Here is an 18,848-nt window from a genome sequence, read left to right on the forward strand (position 1 = left end):
AGAACCAGGGATGGACCCAAAAGGTTAACATCTACAATACAATCAAAGGCAGTGACCTGCCACCCTGGAGGCTTTGTCTGAGCTCTGATGCTTTGTTCATCAAGAAAATACGCTTTGAAGAATGAGTGTAAGGAAAGAGGGAAGCTGCCAGCAAAGCGCGCTCATCCCAGGAGAGAAGAACCACGCTGACCCATCGCGAACCGCACCTGCCTGACCACCCTCGGGGCGGATCCATGCCTGATCGAAGCTGCAATGATCAGAACCGCTCCCTTGCCCATGTTGATGAGAAAACACTATTATGGCCAAGAGAGATGCTGGACTTGATTTTAACTTGCTTTATTTGTTCATTGCAAGTCAAAATGCCTGCCAGTCATTTTCCTATAAGGTCATTATCTAATTAATAAAGCCTTTCTGCTAAATATCCACAGAAGTGTGACGTCAATCCTCTTAAAGCACTAAAATACCCCGTTTTATATGCAACAGAACTGGTTCAGGCAGGGCACGGCCTCCCCTCCAGGCACATCTGAGGCAACGCTAGGAGGAGCTGCCCACACGTGGGAGGGCGCCGGGCTCCGCGCCAGGCTCCTGGGAAGTCGGCTCCAGCTGAGCATGGCTGACGGGATCCCACCGACTGGCTCGGGTCCAGCGGCCTTGCTGGGGTAGCCAAATCTCTCCTTGCTTTTGTCCCCATACACTCGCTACTTCTAGGTTTGCACAGTGGTGGCCCCGTGCCCCAGGCAGCCCCCAACCCGCGGTCACATCTCTGAAGAGCTGCCATGGAGAAGAGAAAGAACACCTTTTCTCTCTTGCTGCAGCACAGATGACACACAGCAATGGCACCAAGCTGCAGACAAGCAGGTTTAGACTGGATACCAGGAAAAACTTCTTCACTGTTCAGGCACGGAGACTGGATCACACACGCAGGAAAGTGGTGGAAGCTAAATCACCAGAGGCGTTTGAGAAGGGGCTGGACAGCCGCAGGTCAGGGATGATGTAGGGGAGCAGCGTCCGGAGTCATTGTGAAGCCCAGGAGCCCCCACACCTGCATCGCTTGGAGACCCGGGAGCAGCTCTGCAGCGCAGGGCAGGGGCAGCTCGGAGAGGATGGTGCTGAGCCGCAGCAGGACCGGGCACGGCTCCACCGCCGCCTTGCACACGACACGGGACGGACGAGCTACGGGCACTGGGCAGGGGTGAGGTGACGGCCAGGGGAGTCCTGACTGCAGCTGGAGGCTGCCAAGGGCCAAGCTGCATTGGCTGAGGGCAGCTAGGATCGGGAACCAACTTCCAAGGGAAGTAGCGCTCACTCCTACCCTGGGAGTCGTCAAAAGGAGGCTAGACAGACACCTAGCCGGGGTCGTTTGACCCCAGCATCCTTTCCTGCCCATGGCAGGGGGTCGGACTTGATGACCTGCTCAGGTCCCTTCCGACCCGACCAACTATGAAACCATGGAGGGCGCTGGGCTTTGCTGGTCACCGTGTGGGACCGTTACAGCTGTGACGATTTCTTCACCTCCCCCCAAGGTGCTGGGTGCCGGCTGCAGCCCAGGATGGGGACGGGGACAGGGACAGGGCTGTGCCACGGCTCCTGCTGGCACGTGCACCGGGGGGCTCCCGTCTGGGGATCTTGCCCCTCGGCTCAGGGCCAGACCACGCAGTCGCAGGAATACCGTCCCATGACTGTGGGGGTCTCGTCTCACTCTCTACAGGTGCGAGGGCCTGAGGAGGGGCACGGTCCTCTCCCCGGGGTCTCTCCGGGGATCCTTGCAGCAGCAGGACACTGACAGTGCCCTCGTGCCCCTGGTTGTCCTTTGGCAGCCCAGGCTGTTCCTAGTGTTTTGGGCTCTGTGCCTTGCAGCTGTGCAGAAACGCTGCTCATGCAGTTTTAAAGACAGGTGAGACAAACTTTCTAGAGCAGTTTAGAAAGGGATGATCCTGCTGGGGCAGGGGACCAGAGGTGACCTCCTGGGGGCCCTTGCTCCCCTACTGTCCTGTGGTTTGACGTGCACAGGGCTCGCTGCCTCCCGCCGCCCCAGGAAGGCTCCCCCAGCCCTGCCCAGCCCTTGCCCCAGGTCTGGCAGGGGAAATGGGCTGCCAGGGACAGCTGCCCCGTCTACACAGCCCCCCGTGCCCTGCTCCGCCCCACGAGCCAGTGGCAGCATCGATTGGCTCCAGGCCCCCAGGCAGGCGCGCTGGGCAAACGTGCCCCACACGACTCAGCCCCTGCCAGGCCCATGGGCAGGACCCCTGCTCCCAAGCAGGAACCACAGGCACAGCGGGGACCGAACCGGCCTGTGGCTGGGCTCTGGGCACACGGCACAGGGCCGGGCCAGCGCCGGGCGGAGGCTTCAGGGCCCCAGCTGCCCACCTGTCTCTGGCCTCCTGGACTGCACCTGCACCTGCTCTGGCTCCGTCTCCTGCTCCAGCTGGCTCTGCCCCTGGCTTTGCACTGGGCTCTGCCCGGCAGCGGCACCGGGAAGGCGGCAGGCGTCACCTGGAGCCCAAGGAGGAGCTCGGTGCATGGGGCGGGGTGCAGGGGCAGGGCATCGCCCTTGGGCTGGTGCAGGGAGGTGGGGGCCATGGGAGGACACTGCCTGCCCCTGCCCCAGCCTACAGATTAGGCCCATGGCCCTCGGCCAGGCCCGTGTGCAAGACAGGGGTGGCGCATGGGAGAAGACCCTGCAGGCAGCACTGAGGTCCTTAGCCAGACCAGCGGCTGATCCATTAGGCCATACTGCTGCTCAATGCATTGCTTTGCTTCCTACTTTTTTAAAGGGATGCTGTTCTGATGAGTTTGTTTCAAATCAGCATTCTGGCGTTTGAAGATTGAGAACAACTGTTCAGTCTCCTCACCCTGCCTTTATATATATATATATATATATTTCTCTCTCTCTCTCTCTCTCTCTCTGTGTGTGTGTGTGTGTGTGTGTGTGTGTAGATAGCATCCAGTGTAAGCTCCCGTTGGTTGGTTGGTGTGTACACCCTCACAGTCTCAGGAGGTGACCTGCAAAGCACTTGATAAGACAGGCTGTTTTGGGTGATGGCCCAGCTGACAGCTTGCAGATCTGGCTTGAGTACCGTACCTTCAGGAACAAGGGGATGTCTGGCAGTCCCCTGCCCCAGTCTGCTTCTCCTTGTACAGGGTTTTCCTTGCCGCCTTCTCCATCCTGGATCCCCAGAAGATGCACACAGCTCTCTGGACTCTGTGGGCGATAGGCCGTGGAGGGGGAAGACCAGTGCACCGGTAGCTACACCGCCTTCATGAGCACCACGTGCCCCCCCGCCCCCCATGGAGAGCTGGTGCGCATGCCACAGACTTAACCTCTGCTTCAGCTTGGCCTCCTTCTCCCAGGCCCTCCTTCCACTCAGCTCAGGGTCCAACTCCACCCCGGGGATCTTGGTCCCCTCGTAGGGAACCGAGACCCCCAGGGACTCCAGGTCCCTGAGCTCGCCCACAGCCAGGCAGGGGCTCTCGCGCATGTTGACCTTGGCCCCTGCCCCTGCGCCATAGACCTGTGTGTGCCACAGGGATCTTTGTACTGCACACTTATTCTGGCACAGGATGCTCAGGTCATCCATGTAGGCCAGGACCTTGGTCTCTTCCCTGCTTCCTCTGGGGATCTGGACTCGGGCATCCCGAGGTCCTGTGTCACGTGCTGGGCCAGCGGTTCAATGGCAGAGATGCACCGGAGCAAGGAGAGCGGGCAGCCCTGGCAGACCCCCGCTCTACCGCGATCCGCGTGCTCAGGACCCTGCTGACCAGCACCTCGCTGCTCACATCCACGTGCAGCATCTTTATCCAGCCAGCGAAGAGCACGGGACGCCCATTCACCTCTGTGCCTTGAAGAGAAACCAGCGTGACACTCTCATGGGCCTTTTCCCACTTGCCCTGCCATGGACCCTGCTGGGTGCCACGCTGCCCTGGGCCCACCCTGGCCTGGCCCTGCTGCACGGGGCCACCTGTGCCTTGCGGGGCCAGGGCAGTGCCTGCTGCATCTCACGCACGCACCCGCCCAGGCCGCAACAGCCCCCACGTGCCACAGGGCTTTGCAACACGGCTCCAGGCCCGGACAAGGCCCCAGGAACCCCCAGCCCACATCCCACCCCCAGAGCCCCCGGCTGGCCGGCAGCTCCCTGACACGGGATTGCTTCTGCAGGGAGTGCTGCTTCTTCCCGCATCCCCCCAAACACAGGATCTGCCGCATGCAGGGCGCAGGCATGATACGGCGCCTGCCCGAGCCTGCAGACATGCATCCAGCGTGCAGCCAGGAAGCCTGGTCTATGCCTGCTGCTAACGGGCTGGGCCGAGCTGCGCTGCCGGCTGGAGCAAGGGGCCCCAGACCTTCCCGAGGGACCACAGCACCTGGGCCAGCAACGAACACGTCCAGCCACACTGGACACAACCAAACAGAACCACGGGCTGAAGGAAGAGTCTGCACGGCCTCTGAACAGCCCAGCCCAGAGCACAAGGGCAGTCTGAAGGTGCCAGCACCAGACCCATGGGGCCACATGCACTGGGCTCGGTTTTGCCAGGTGCACGTAACGTACTCAGAAGCACTGTAAAAACAGAGCAGGCCTCACCATGCCCAGCCCAAACCAGGGTACATTAGTGGTATCTGAATTGTGTGTAAAGGGCATGGACCAGGGTCACCCTGACAGGCGCTGGGGCAGCACCTCACCTGTGCCCCAGCTCCCAAGGGGTCCTGACAACACAGCTGCAGCCTGGTCCCGTGCGGTCCAGGGCTGCACAGCCCCAGTCTGCAGAGCCCGAGGTAGGGGTCACAGTGCAGCAGCAAGTAACGCACTGGGGGTGGGTGGTGGAGTCCTCAGGACCAGGAGACAGGTTGTGCAGCATGTGTCCCCATGAGCAGGTGCCTGTGCACATATTGGTGCCCACTGCAGGGCAGGGGAGCCTGTGCTGCCCCCCAGGAGGTGCTACAAGGTGCAGCCCTGTGCCCCAACACATTCCCCATCCCCTCGCACAGCCCAGGCCCAGCTGCACCACATGCAGAGTAGGGCAAGCAGCACCCTCATGGCCAAGGCCAGCAGCCCCACTACCCCGCCCAGACCTGATGAGCCCCAGGCAGGCAGCATAGCATCCTTCCTGGGGCAGGTGCAGGGGACACCAGGCAGGCCAGTCCAGCCCCTACAGGATGGAGGCAGGGAGCCCGCCAGGTCCCTGCCCACCCCAGCTGAGCATGCGGCCTCCACACGTAGGCATGGACATGCCCTGTGATGGGGCAGGTGTGGTGGAGGTAGCCGGGGACTGCTCATTCGGCTAACTAGAGCATGCCGATATCCAACAGCTGGAACCTGGATGTTGCAAGGAAAGGCCCCCTGCCCCACAGAGACCACACCGGAGCCCGCTCTCCCAGTTTATTGACTGCAGCACAGGAGCAGCTACCCCAGGAACGGCCGCGGCCGCCTTGCCCAGCTCAGAAGCCCATGCGGGCACGCTTGCGCCTGGCCTGGGAGCCCGCGGAGGCCTGGCTCTGGGAGAGGGGGACGCGCCGCTCCCCCCCCAGGCTGGAGGCCTGGCTCTGGGAGAGGGGGACGCGCCGCTCCCCCCCCAGGCTGGAGGCCTGGCTCTGGGAGAGGGGGATGCGCCGCTCCCCCCCCAGGCTGGAGGCCTGGCTCTGGGAGAGGGGGACGCGCCGCTCCCCCCCCAGGCTGGAGGCCTGGCTCTGGGAGAGGGGGACGCGCCGCTCCCCCCCCAGGCTGGAGGCCTGGCTGCTGGGCACCGCAGGTGGCGGCTCCACGGGGGACTCGGTGAAGATGGAGAGGAAGTCGCGGAGGGTCTTCCTGCGCTCCCTGGGGACCCCGCGCAAGCGCAGCATCTGGGATGACAGCAGCTGGGAGGGGGCCCCTGGGTCCTGGCTGCCCCCCGGCTCCTGGGAGGGCTGGGTGCTGCAGGCCAGCGGGGAGCCTGGCCCGGGCTCTGCAGGGGCATCCTCCCCTGGCTGCCCAGGCAGGGAAGGTGCGAGGCCATGCTGGGGGCTGGCTGCAGGCGTAGGGGCCCGGCTGCCCGCAAACCAGGCTGAGACATCACTGAAGTCCGACAGGTCCGACTGGTAGGTGAGGGAGGAGCTGAAACTGCCCGAGAGGCTGCGGAGGCCCCGCGCTCGCTTGCGGCGCCGTCTCTGCTCCCGCAGTGCCCGCACCCGTGCCTGCCGCGCCTGGCTCCTGCCCTGCTGCTCCTCCCACCAGCCGCCCCAGTCCCCCAGCCAGGAGGCCGTGAGCCGCTCGCTCAGGTCGTCAGGCCAGGCCTGTGGCTCCACAGGGCAGGGCGCAGGCGGTGGCGGGGGCTGCGGGCCCAGGGCACAGCCCGCCACCAGACCACGCTCCCTCATGACACGGCGCAGCTCCCGGCGAGCCCGCTGGTGCAGCACCCCGGCCCCAGGCGGCTGGCGCAGCTCCCCGGGGGTGAAGAGCCGCCTCGGGCGAGGGGCGAGGGGCACCCGTGGCCTGGCCGGTTCCGCCAGCTGTTTCCAGGCATGGGACAGTGCTGCCAGCCAGCGGCGGTACTGGGCAGCAATGGCAGGGCTGGGGGCAGGGAGCTGGCTGGGGCTGGCTCGGGGGCAGGGGGCTGGTGGGGGCTGGGCCCCAGGGTCTGCGGGCTGCCCGGCCCTGCCACCGTCCTCGTCCTCGTTCACGAGCACCTCCAAGCCAGCCAGGTAGAAGGTCTCCGTCCTTTCCTCCTCCTCACCCTCGCTGCCCAAACCACAGGAAGTGCCTGGCCCTGGCACGTGCTGCACTGCCTGGGCAGGAGTCTGCAGGGATGGGGATGCGGAGGGCTCATCTGCATGGCCCCTCTCCGGCGAGCTGGCTGCTGGCTGGGAGTGCAGCAGAGTCTGGTGGAAGAGGTCCCCGGCCTCGGACAGCTGGAAAACCAGCATGGACTCCAGCGGCCCCCGGCGCCCCAGGGTGGCGGTCACCCCTGGAGAGAGTTGGTTGAGCCAGGCAGGCAGGGGCAAGTGGCAGGGCCCGGGGACATTTCCCCTGGGCACTGGCCCAGCGCCCCCCACCACTGCCACGTGGGGCCATGGCAGAGCCCAGCAAGGGGCCTGTCCCATCCTGTCTGCCAGCGGTGCCCCCCTGCACACAGGCGGCCTGCTTCCCCACCGCCCTCCGGCCCCGTCCTGGGCACCACTGCAGAGGAGCCGCAGGAAGCCTGGCCTGGCACCTACCTGCAGCGGGCACACCCAGCCTCTGGTGCAGCCGGTCCAGCTGGTGGGGTGTCGTGGCAGGCAGGTACTGCAAGCTGTCAGCAATGGTGTGCAGCCTCCGTGGGGCCCCCACGAGCTGACAGGCTGATGTGCTGCTGCCTGCAGGGACAGGAGCGCCATGAGGAAAGGGGGCTGCATTCCCAAGCCCCACCTGGCCAGGGAGATGCTGAGCAAGCCAGTCCCGGGCAGGGAGACGGGACCGAGGGGAGAAGGCCCCCATGCACTGTGACCTCCCCCTACCCCAAGTGCTAGGAGCAGCCTCAGAGTAGCTCCAGCCACCTGCTGCAGAGCAGCTACCGCCACGTGTCCCAGCCCAGCCCCAATGCCCCTCGTGCCCCCGACCTGTGCACTGCAGCAGCAGCAGCTCCTGGGTGCGGTGGGTGCCCAGCAGCACCTTGTGGCTCCTGCCCGGGGCACCGCCCGGCATCACGTGTGCGAAGATGGGGGGGACCGTCATCATGTGCTCCCAGCGCAGCGCCGGCACCAGGGGGAAGCGCTCGTCCACCACGTACACCGAGAACTGCGGGGATGGCAGTGTAGCGTCGCCCAGGGCCCACCCCTCGTGGCCCGGCGGTGCTCTGGGCCCGGCCCACCCACCTGCAGCCGTGGCACGAGCCTCAGGGCGCTGCAGTCCCCACGGCCCAGCACAGGCCCTGCTGCAGTTTCCCTGCAGCCAGGCCCCCAGGGCATCCCGGGCAGCTGCCCCGAGCACCTGGGCCACAGCGCACAGATCTGCGACACAGACCCCGGCCAGCCCTGCAGCCGGGCGTGAGGCTGCAGGCCCCATGCAGCCAGCAGCCCCGAGCTCCAGGGGTCACAGCCCCTTGCCACAGACACAAGCTGCTGCCCTGTACCCACCCTAGCCCGAGGCCCTCCCTGCTGAACCCCCTCACCTCTCACCTGCGTGGCGATGAGGTGCTGGGCAGGGTGGGCCTGGCCCAGGTACAGGGGCAGCACTACACGCTCTCCACGCTGACACCCGGCTTCTGCGCCCACCTTGAAGAGATCTCGCCGGGCCTGAGTGGGGGCCTGAGGCCAGAGAGACCAGGACCTGCGAGCTGGCCTGGGGAGGGAGATGCCCCCTACCCCACTGGAAGGGCCCCGGGCACCCAGTGGGGGAGCTGCGAGGCCCGAGGGAAGGGCCCAGCCCGCCCGGGGCAGCCCCAGGGCCCCGCTCCCCCACATCCTGTACCCTCCTGGCAGGCACAGGGTCTTGCCTGTGGCATGTGAACCCCGATGCCAGGGCACAGCCCCTTGCCCCAACTCACCCGCACATCGAGGCACTGCACGCCAGTGCGGTCAGCGTAGCTCAGCACCCGCGGGTGGGCTGTGAACTCGCTCCAGCGCCACGGCGATGGGTCACGGAAGAACATAGTCTCCGGCTCCTGGCAGACGCGCTGCAGCCTGGGGAGGCCAAGGGTCCCCAGAGGTGGGAGTCAGCGCCCAAGCTGAGGACCCTGGGGGGGCAGCAGGACCTGGGATGTGGTCACTGCTGTGTATGGGCCTGGCTCAGGTCATGGCTGTCACTGCCTGGCCACAGGCCCTCGGACGGGCTAGATCCTGCTGTGGCCATGGCCTGACCGCAGCGCGGGAACGGGGAAAGATGCTGCTGTGCCCCCCACCCAGCTCTGGGGCCCTGCAGCTCCCAGCACCTTCTGAAGGCTCAGAACTGCCCCCACCTCCCCCTGCCACACCATGGACACCTCCCCCTCCCGGCAGCCTGTGCTGCCCGCCCCGCTCATCCCCGACCCTGGCTGGGGCAGGGAGGCCCCACGCAGCCTTTGCCAGTGCCTGCAGCCATGCTCACCCAGTCTCGACGCTCCACAGGTACACAGCCCCGCTGTGGGTGCACAGGGACAGCTCCCCGGGCAGGTGGGGGCTGTGGGAAGGGCAGTGTCAGTGGGGCCTCGAGCCGAAGCAGAGCAGAGCTGGAGCCTTCCTGCAGCGGAGGCACGGAGGGACAGACCGACCTGCCCCAGCTATAGGCCCTGCTGCCCCGGGGCTTGCAGCTGCGCTTGGCTCATGGTTCCCACCGGCAGGGGCAACACTTACCTGGCAGTGAGGCAGGAGGCTGGCGAGGTGGTGCGGACGACCTGCAGCGGAGTGGGCACAGCGCCAGGCTGCAGCCTCCAGGCCCCACAGTGATAGTCCGAGCGGACGCCCACAAAGGCTGCGGGCACAGGGGACACGCTGGTTTAGCTCATGGAGGGGGGAGGGGAGCACAACCAGGTTGTCCCACGGGAAGACAGGGCCATGGAGCGGTGACTTGAACTTAGCCCTCACGGGGATCCCTGCCCCTCAGCCCCTGCTCCAGGGGGCTGTCAGCCTGGGGCTCCCTGCTCCCGTAGCTGGGGTGGGGGGCCCTACCCTGGCCAAGAAAGCAGGGCTGGCTGCTGCCCCGAGGGCAGGGAGAGGCGACAGCCCTGGCCCCGCTCACCTGCCCCATCCAGCTGCATGGCAGACACCTGGCGCACCCAGCCGTTGAGCTTAAACTGGGCAGGGCTGCCCCGGGCGCGGGCACGCAGGCCACCGTCCTCCCCCGGCACCAGCACAATGTCCTGGAAGTCTGCAATGCCCTGGTTAAGCGCCGCGGCACAGTCTGATGGGACCAGGACTGCAACCGCCTGCAGTCTAGCTATCACCCCTGCCACTCTGGGCACCTCCCACCACTGCCCCACTGCACAGGGGCTCAGCTGGATCCCTTCCAGGGGATATCAGGGACACAGCAGTGTCCAGCCCTGGGCCCCCAGCACCTCTCCCCCAGGCCGAGCAGACCCCCCCAGCCGCAAAAGGATACAGAGCTGATCCATGGCGGGGCCGGCTGGGTGCAGCAGGCAGCCGCGGGATGCGCCTATGCCCCCAGCTGGCAGCCAGGCTAGCGCACCGCCAGTCGGGGCATCGTCGAAGAGCAGCTGGTCCCGCTGTAGCGCCAGCTCCTCGTGCAGCCGCTCGCCCAGCATCCCTAGCGGCAGCTCCCACAGCCACGGCCGGCTCAGGCGGCAGAAGCTGCGCAGCCGGGAGCTGACCCACAGCTGGTGGCACCCGCTACAGGAGGGGACAGGTCAGGGGCCACCTTGTACTGCTACAAGGGCAGGTGGGGCAGGCCCAACACACGGAGCCACATGGGCCTGGGGGCGCGGGGGAATGCCACACACTCACCGCCTGGCGTCCGCGTGCCCCAGCTTCCGCAGCAGGGCCGACAGCGGGACCACGTTCTCGCGCACCTTCCCCTAAGCGGAAAGGGGGCAGATGGGCCGAGGTCAGGGCAGGGCCACGCTACCTGACCGGGAAGCGCATGGATGTGTGCAGGCAGCACGGTCGCATGCCAGGAGGCTGAAGGAGGGGAGGCAAGGGGGGCTGATTCTCCCCCTCCAGCCCCATTCCCCACAATACCAGTGAAATGATGGACAGTGCCAGGCCACCCCGTGCTGCAGCCACAGCCCACCAGACGGAGCAGCCTCAGCACCCCTAGTCCATATCCATCCGCCCCCTTGTCCTGGATGGGGGCACGGGGCCAGAAATGGGACAGGGGTGAGGCTGGAACCAGAGGGCAGCAGTTGACAGAAGTCAATCGTCTTGGTGCACTGTGACCAGTGAGGTCCCTCAAGGCTCCATCCTCGGGCCAACACTATTCAACATCTTCATTAATGATTTCACAGATTTCATAGACATTAGGGCTGGAAGGGACCTCAGAAGATCATTGAGTCCAGCCCCCACCCAAAGGGCAGGAACTCAGCTGGGGTCATAGGATCCCAGCAAGATAAGCATCCAATTTGCTCTTGAAGGTGTTGTGCTTGAACAACCTCCGATGGCAGGCTGTTCCAGGCTTTTGGGGCTCAGACAGTAAAGAAATTCTTCCTCGTGTCCAGCCTGAAACGGTCGTGCAGTACTTTATAACCGTTCGACCTCATCATCCCTTGGGGCGCTCTGGTGAACAAATGTTCCCCCAGATCCTGGTGGTCACCCCCGATAAACTTATAGGTGGCCGTCAGATCACCCCCGAGCCTGCGCTTTTCCAGGCTAAAGAGTCCCATGGCTCTCAGCCTGTTGTCGTACGGTCTGCTTTCCTGACCTCTGATCATGCCCGTGGCTCTCCTCTGGACTCTCTCAACTTCTCCGCATCCTTTTTGAATTACGGAGCCCAAAACTGGATGCAGTACTCCAGCTGCGGCCTCACCAAGGCCGAGTACGAGAGAATGATGTCCCGGGATCTGCTCGAGAAGCATCTATGGATGCAAGCCAGAGTTTTGGTCGCTTTACTAGCCGCAGCATCGCATTGCAGGCTCATGTTCATTTTGTGGTCAATGATGACCCCCAAGTCTTTTTCTTCCGTAGTGCCAGCCAGCGTAGCACTGCCGAGCCTATAAGGATGCTGCAGGTTTTCCTTCCCAAGGTGGAGAACCTTGCATTTTTCGGTGTTAAACACCATCAGGTTCTCGTCCGCCCATTTGCTGAGCTTGTCCAGGTCAGCCTGGATCACCTGCCTATCTTCTGGCGTGGATGCTTTGCCCCATAGTTTGGTGTCATCGGCGAACTTGGCCAGTCCGCTCCTGACTCCAATGTTCACATCATTAATGAAGATGTTGAACAGTATGGGTCCAGGGACAGAGCGCTGGGGGACCCCACTGGTCACAGGGCACCATGGTGAGTGACTGCCATCAATTACTATCCTCTGGGTCCAACCACGGAGCCAATTTCCCAGCCAGCGGATCGTGGTGAGGCTGATGCCGCAGTTAGCCAGTTTTGCCAAGAGGTAATCATGGGATACCAGATCAAAAGCTTTTTTGAAGTCAAGATATATGACATCAATCTCTTCTCCCTTGTCCAGGTGATAGGTCACCTGGTTGAAGGAAATGAGATTTGTCAAGCAAGACCTACACACAACAAACCCATGCTGGCTATCCCTCTGGATGTTGGTGTCAGCCAGTCCATTAAGGATGGCCTCTTTAATAAACTTTTCTAGGATCTTCCCTGGGATAGAAGTCAGGCTGATGGGCCTATAGTTTGCCAGATCCACTTTCCTCCCTTTCTTGAAGATAGGCACCACATTTGCCTTCTTCCAATCTTCGGGCACTACACCAGACAGCCAGTTCTCGGTGTGGACATTGCTATCAGAAGCGGACTGCCCAAGTTCACTGACGACACTAAACTTTGGGGTAAAGCGTTCACACCTGAGGACAGGAGGATGATCCAGGCTAACCTCGACAGGATTGGGAAGCGGGCGGACGAGAACCTGATGGTGTTCAACACTGAAAAATGCAAGGTCCTCCATCTTGGGAGGAAAAACCTGCAGCATGCTTGTAGGCTTAGCGGTGCTGCGTTGGATAGCACCAGACAAAAGGGACTTGTGCTCAATCACGACCCCCCAAGATGAACATGAGCCTGCAATGCGATGCTGAGGCAAGTAAAGCGACCAAAACACTGGCTTGCATCCATAGATGCTTCTCGAGCAAATCCCGGGACGTCATTCTCCCCTTGTACTCGGCCTTGGTGAGGCCGCGGCTGGAGTCCTGCGTCCAGTTTTGGGCTCCGCAATTCAAGAAGGATGTGGAGAAGCTGGAGAGGTTGCAGAGAAGAGCCACGCGCCTGATCAGAGGTCAGGAAAGCAGATCTTACGATGACAGGCTGAGAGCCATGGGACTCTTTAGCCTGGAAAAGCGCAGGCTCAGGGGTGATCTGATGGCCACCTATAAGTTTATCAGGGGTGACCACCAGGATCTGGGGGAACATCTGTTCACCAGAGCGCCCCAAGGGATGACGAGGTCGAACAGTCCCAAACTCCTTCATAACCGTTTCAGGCTGGACATAAGGAAGAACTTCTTCACTGTCCAAGCCCCGAAGGTCTGAAATAGACTGTCGCCGAAGGTGGTTCAAGCACCTACACTGAACGACTTCAAGAGACATTTGGATGTTTATCTTGCTGGGATCCTTTGACCGCTGCTGACTTCCTGCCCCTGGGGCAGGGGGCTGGACTCAATGATCCTCCGAGGTCCCTTCCAGCCCTAGTGCCTATGAGATCTATGAGAGGGGGGAGCACACAGCACCCGCACAGCAAGGCCCGGCTGGGTTCTGGTTAGTCACAGCTGGGGACAGCACGCTGCCAGAGGTCAAGGAGCCAGGGCCTCAGGGAAGCAGGGGCAGCAAGATGGGGGCTGCCCCTGTCCCAAGCCAGGAGCGCAGCTGTCCCTGGGGTTGGGCAGGGACCACCACTCACCCGCAGCCGCGCCTCCCCCAGATGGAAGTTCTCCTGCAGTAGCTGGCCCATGGCCCCGAATGCATCCTCAGGGTGGTCCAGGAAGAAATGTGCCAGCTGCAGGGAGGGGCACAGGGTCAGGGGGGCCAAGCAGGGTCTGGCCAGCATGCGGGAGTCTGAGGCATCCACAGCAGGCAGCCAGGCACATGTAGCGTCCTCATGGCCTCAGCCCCAGCTGAAGCCCCCTGCCCCCTCCTCCCAAACCTCGCTCCAGGAGACACTGCACAGAGCCTGGTGGGGCAGAGCACAGCCATCCTGGATCCCCATGTGGGTGGGTGGGTCTGCTCGGATCCTCTGACACCCTCTCCTGCGCAGGGCAGCCCTGCTCCCCTTCCAGCCCCAGCGCTTCTCCCCAGGGAGGGCAGTGAGCCCAGTGGCCCTCTGCCCAGTCAGGCCTGGGGCTTTTGAGCTGGGCCTACAGGAGCGCTGGGACTCGCTGCTTTCCCAAAGACCCCCCTGCCAGGGAAGGGGCCATGTGGCAGGCTGCCTGGGGTGCTGGGTGCAGCCGCCAGCCTGCGAGGACTCACCTGCCTGGTGAAGTCAAGAGCGGCTTCAGTCCTGCCTGCCTGGAGCTTCCTCCGAACCTGCCCCGGGTAGAAGATGTCGTGGGGGGTCACGGCCGGGACCCTGCAGCCTGCAGGCAAGAAGGGGAGGGGGGGACCAGGCCCGGCTGTCAGCGCAGCATGAGCCCCCGGGCACAGGCAGGGGAGGGAGCCACGGAGCACAGCTCAAGGCACCTCCAGCAATACTGGGCGCAGGGATGGGCACGTGCACCCCCAGGCCCTGGCAGCGCCTGGGGATGGACTGCCCAGGGGAACCCGCAGGTCAGGAGCCAGTTCCTGCTGCTGGACGGCATGAAGGCCAGGGGGACCCTGCCAGTCAGGGCCTCGTGCTTTGGCAACCTCTGGCTCTGCTGGCCTGGGGCTCGAGGCAGCGTCTGGGCTCTCACCAGCGTCAGGAGGCAGGAGCGGCACCGCAACGACATCAGCAGGTTCCCAGCTCTCGCCTGTCTCGCTGCGAAGCGGCACGAACCCCTGTAAGGGCAGGACAGATGGATCAGCGCAGCTCCCTGCCCACTGCAGGGGCACCTCCACCCTAGTCCCCAGCTCCCCACCCCAACTGGGCCAGGCCCCTCCATTAGGCCTGCACTCCCTCCCCACTTAAGGTCAATGCTGACCGTGCGAGGAGCTGCCCCTCGGGAGGGATCATCACAAGCACAAGGACAAACTGGGCGACTCCTGGCTGGACGGCAGTGCCAAGGAGAAGGATGGGGGGAGTCTTGGTAGATCAGACTCGATATGAGCCTGCAGCGTGATGCAGCTGCAGAGAAGAGCAGTGCGGTTCGGGCTGCGCCAGGAGGAGCGTCAGGTGCAAGACACAGGAGGTGATGGTGCTTCTCTGCTCGGCCCTGCTCAGGCCTCCCCCGGACAACGGCTGCAGTGCTGGGCTCCATGTGTTAAGAGGGAAGCGGAGCAGCGAGAGAGGGGCCAGAGGCAGAGACAACGCTCAAGGGCTTGGAAGGCAAGTCCTGGGAGGAGAGGCTGAAGGAGCTGGGCATGTTCAGCTTGCATAAAAGCTGCTTCAGAGGGGACGTGAAAGCAGCCTGCAAACACCTGAAGAGCTGCCTCGCAGGAGAGGGGAAGCAGCTTTTCTCTTGGCTTGAAACCGCAGCAAAGTAAATTTAGACTGGATCTCAGATAAAACTTCTTCCCGGGCAGAGCAGGGGAACGGGCGTCCAGGGAGGCTGCGGCTGCTCCAGCACTGGAGGTGCCCTCGCAGGGGTTGGGCAGCCGCTGCTCGCGAGTGAGCTGGCAGCAGCAGTGCCCACAGCACTGTGGGGCACAACGGCCGACGGGCCACTGGGACGCCACGGCACGAGCGCCGCAGCCCAGGGCAGGCGGCACGTACCGTGGGGCAGCAGGAGAATGGAGCGATGCTCACGGCCAGACTGGAGAGGAAGGGAGACTGGCGGAGCTGCCAGGCAAGGGTTTTTGGGTAGATGTGTTATCTTGTCAACTGAGTGGCCCTTGGCAACCTTTCGGGCACAAGTGCCGGTCTCCGGGCACAGGGAGTCTCTGCTGTCGGGAGATCAAGCAAGGAAAGAGCTAAAAGTGCGACAGGAGGCCGGCGAGAACGTGCAAGGCAGGAGCGAGAAGGCCGGTCGGAGAAGGAAGCGGAGGTAACGGCAAAGGTGCAACGGAGAGGAGCTGGGACACGCACAGAGCAGAAGGGGGAGAGAAGAGGGCTGGCGAGCGGTGCCCAGCGCGCAGGGATGCGGCCCCCCGGGCTCCGCTGGAAGGGAACCTCCCTCCCGCCGTGCCCGCCTCGGGGCTCCCGGGGCCGCGTGCAGGCGAGGCGGGGACGGCCTTGCCCCGCGCTCGGGCTCGGCCCCAGCCCCCGCCGCACTGGGCACGAAGGATTTCCTCTGGTCCGCACCGGCGGGCCCGGGTCTCCGGGGTGCGCGGCTCCCGGGGCCCCGGGCGGACACTCACCTGCCGCGGCTCCGCGCCGGCCGCCAGCACCGCTCCGCGCCCGCCCCAGCCGAGCAGCGCGGGGCAGGACGGCTCGCGGCCGGGGGGGCCGGCGCGGTGCGGCCCCGGGAAGAGCGGCGCCGGGAACCGCATCGCGCCCGCGCCGCCGCCACGACGCAGCCGACCAATCAGCGCCCGCCGGTCATAGAGCGCCCGCCGGTCAGAGAGCGCCCGCCGCGCGGAAGGGGCTCGGGAGTGCGGCGCGGCAGCGCCCCCTGGCGGCCGGCAGCGTCGGAGCCGGCGTGCGCTTCAGCTCCCGGGGGCGGGGCTGGGAGTGCCCCGCCCCCCCCGAGGGGGCATGAGGCGGCTGGGGGTGCCCCCCCGGGGCGGGGCGGGCCAGTCGGGGGTGTCTCCCCAAGGGTGGGGCGGCTGGCGGTGCCCCCGGGGGGTGCCCCGACATCGGAGGGCAGGGCAGGGCAAGCTGCTCCAGGCCCCTCACCCCGGCCAGGGCCCCTTGCGGGGGGCAGTGGCCGGTGCCCTGCGTGGCAGGAAGTGGGCCCCGGGCCTCCGCGGCGCTGCGCCAGGGCGCTCGGGTGTGGAAAGGCCCCGGGAGGCCGAGGAGGGGTTTCATGTCAAGAACAGTATTGGAGCCGCGAACACTGGGGCAAACCTACGAGGGGCCCAGGGCCCCTGCGCCTCCTGCCCCGCCAAACCGGGAGCGCCCGCTGCCCCCCGCGCCCGCGCAGCTCGAGGGGGGCGCGGTGAAGGCCTGGTGCTCCCGCTCCCTCCCGCCGTGACGAACGCTGCCGGCAACGTGCGTTCAGGTTCTAGGACGAGCCGCTACAGACGGCTGCGGATCCTATCGCAGATGTCACCCAAACCCTGCACTTCCTGCGCGGTTCCCAAACCTGCTCGGCAACGGCTTTCCATGCCTCGGTTTGGCCTGGCCTTCGGCTGTGGCTTCACCTGCCGCTTCCCCAGCCCTGAGGAAGGCCACGTGCCCAAAAGCTCGTCCCACGCAAGCTCTCCCTCACCACAAAGCCTGTCTGGGCGATGCTTGCGGCCTGGCACAGGCATTAGCACACGTACTCCTTGCTTCCACCCCGGACGGCGTCCACAGGGGGGTCTAGGGCTTTGAAGAGGGGGGCGGGGGCCGGTGCATTAACGCAGCGCACCGTTTTCTCCCGGTAAAGAGGAACAACGGGCGCTGACATGCTGGGGCCCAGGGCTGCGTTATCAAGCTTAAGATCAAAGCAAAACAAAATGCAGCGTTAGTGGAATGGGCCGGACTGTATATTACATTTAGGAAGTGTGACCAGCTGAGCAAAGATAACATTGTGTGGCGATCGCTGCAGTCAGAGCAGTCAAATGCACTCCCCTTCCTGTAGTTTCATAGGTTCTGGGGTCGGAAGGGACCTGAGCAGATCTGGTCTGGCCCCCCGCCATGGCAGGAAAGAGCACTGGGGTCAAACGACCCCGGCAAGGTGTTCATCTAACCTCCTCTTAAACACCCCCAGTGTAGGAGCCAGCACCACTTTGCTTGGAAGTTGGTCCCAGACCCTAGCCGCCCTGACCGGGAAGTCGCGCCTCCTGATGTCTAGTCTGAATCTGCCCTCTGCCAGCTTGTGACCGGTATTCCTGGTCACTCCTGGCAGTGCTCGGGGGAACAGGGACTTCCCCAGTGCTTGCTGGTCCCCCCTGACTAGTCTGTGAGTCCTGATCCTTAATACAAAAGCCCAGGCGTGTGTTACTGAGCTTGTCCCTGGCCAGGAATCTCTCTGTAGGGACATGTTGCACCTGGCAACGGGCCCTCTGCTTTCCGTCCCGGCAGCTCGTTCTGACAAACAAGATACCAGCCAAGCATGGTCATACAGAAGGTGACAGCAACTGTGAGTGACCCCTCCGTGGACTTTCAGTAAGAGGAACAGCCCTTGCCTCACCGTTCTCGCTGGCCCGGCCAACACGGAGCAGCCCGAAGGCCAGCCCAGGCCCCTCCTGCACTTGGCTCTGCCTGTCGCACGCTCTCCCAGCGCAGCCTCCACACCCGTGAGCCTGCACCTCGTTCTCCCTCAGCTGCCCCCACCACACACACCTTTGCCCAGGGTCCATCCCTACCCACAGATGCCACCCGCAGACTACAACCAGCCCACCCAGAGCAGACCCTGCCCCCAGGCCCCCACGCACGGGCCTCCCAAGCCTCACGGCAAGGGCAGTCCACCAGCGCAGCTGGAGGCTGCTTCTAGCCCAAGCCCCCCGGGGAAAGGACCCTCTCCAGCCGACAGTGCCCATGGGGCCTCTGCCCCCAGCTCCGTGCTCACCTGCCCGCTCCGCTGGCCAAGGCGCTCCGGTCCCTGGCCTTGCTGCGGGGCAGCAGGTTCTGCCCCAGGGCTTCCTGAATTGTTCTTCCCAAGTCACCACCAGCTGCACGTGGTCTTTGCCTTATGGGCTGATTGTGTGGCTATGTTCAGCTGCTGTGCCACACCCCATGCCTCGCCAAGGGCGTCCTCGTGGCTCTTCTCTTTCACTTAACCCCCTTCTGGGGCGTTCACTGAGAGCCCAGGCAGCGACAGCCCCGAGGGCTTCTCCCGCAGCGCACGGTGACATGTCCCTTTCCTTATGCACCGGGCCAGGCAGTGCACTGCTGGGCAGCCTCTGCCACGGCCTGGACGTGGTGGATCCTTGCACAGCCCTATGAGACCTGCTGCCCATGACACAGCCTCTCCCACGTGGGGCTCACAGAGGCAATCCTCAGCATTTTCTGCAGGCATCAGAGCAGTCCCAGTCTGTCCCTGAGAGGCTTCCCACAGAGGCCTTGTGGCGACGGTGGGAACAAAGGTGGCTCCTCCTCTCCGTATGGCCCCTCATCCAGCCAACGGGTGCAGGCAGGAGCAGTCCTGGT

General features: G+C 64.3%; 1 protein-coding gene across 4 annotated transcripts; it reads right to left on the reverse strand.

The window, feature by feature from the left end:
* Nucleotides 1-5,362: 5,362 nt before the first annotated feature.
* TAF1C (TATA-box binding protein associated factor, RNA polymerase I subunit C) lies at nucleotides 5,363-16,173 on the reverse strand. Of its 4 annotated transcripts, none has more exons than XM_090037451.1 (15): nucleotides 15,971-16,110; nucleotides 14,656-14,798; nucleotides 14,428-14,512; nucleotides 14,006-14,062; nucleotides 13,440-13,535; nucleotides 10,385-10,455; nucleotides 10,023-10,270; nucleotides 9,663-9,791; nucleotides 9,278-9,395; nucleotides 9,033-9,104; nucleotides 8,494-8,629; nucleotides 8,126-8,254; nucleotides 7,568-7,745; nucleotides 7,187-7,324; nucleotides 5,363-6,936 (listed from the first exon to the last, which is right to left on the reverse strand). In XM_090037451.1, the coding sequence occupies exons 2-15, from the start codon at nucleotides 14,685-14,687 to the stop codon at nucleotides 5,435-5,437; spliced, it is 2,991 nt and encodes a 996-aa protein (XP_089893577.1). In that variant the 5' UTR covers nucleotides 14,688-14,798; nucleotides 15,971-16,110; the 3' UTR covers nucleotides 5,363-5,434. The 4 variants fall into 4 exon arrangements, with proteins under 4 accessions (XP_089893577.1, XP_089893574.1, XP_089893575.1 ...); XM_090037448.1 differs by having other exon boundaries at nucleotides 14,006-14,112; nucleotides 14,656-15,556; nucleotides 15,971-16,090; XM_090037449.1 differs by lacking the exon at nucleotides 14,656-14,798 and having other exon boundaries at nucleotides 14,006-14,112; nucleotides 15,971-16,173.
* Nucleotides 16,174-18,848: the final 2,675 nt, after the last annotated feature.

This window comes from Crocodylus siamensis, chromosome 3, assembly GCF_052110815.1.
Source record: "Crocodylus siamensis isolate JL-2025a chromosome 3, ASM5211081v1, whole genome shotgun sequence".
NCBI lineage: Eukaryota > Metazoa > Chordata > Crocodylia > Crocodylidae > Crocodylus > Crocodylus siamensis.

Bases quoted from the DNA above. Each gene is read 5' to 3' on its own strand.
- TAF1C (XM_090037448.1), bottom strand. From the start codon at position 14,931: ATGGAGCCCAGCACTGCAGCCGTTGTCCGGGGGAGGCCTGAGCAGGGC. The intron at 8,630-9,032 runs GTGAGCATGGCT...TGGCCTCCCCAG, and splicing joins CTGTGGAGCGTCGAGACTGG to GCTGCAGCGCGTCTGCCAGG. The intron at 8,255-8,493 runs GTGAGTTGGGGC...CTCTGGCCTCAG, and splicing joins TGCAGTGCCTCGATGTGCGG to GCCCCCACTCAGGCCCGGCG.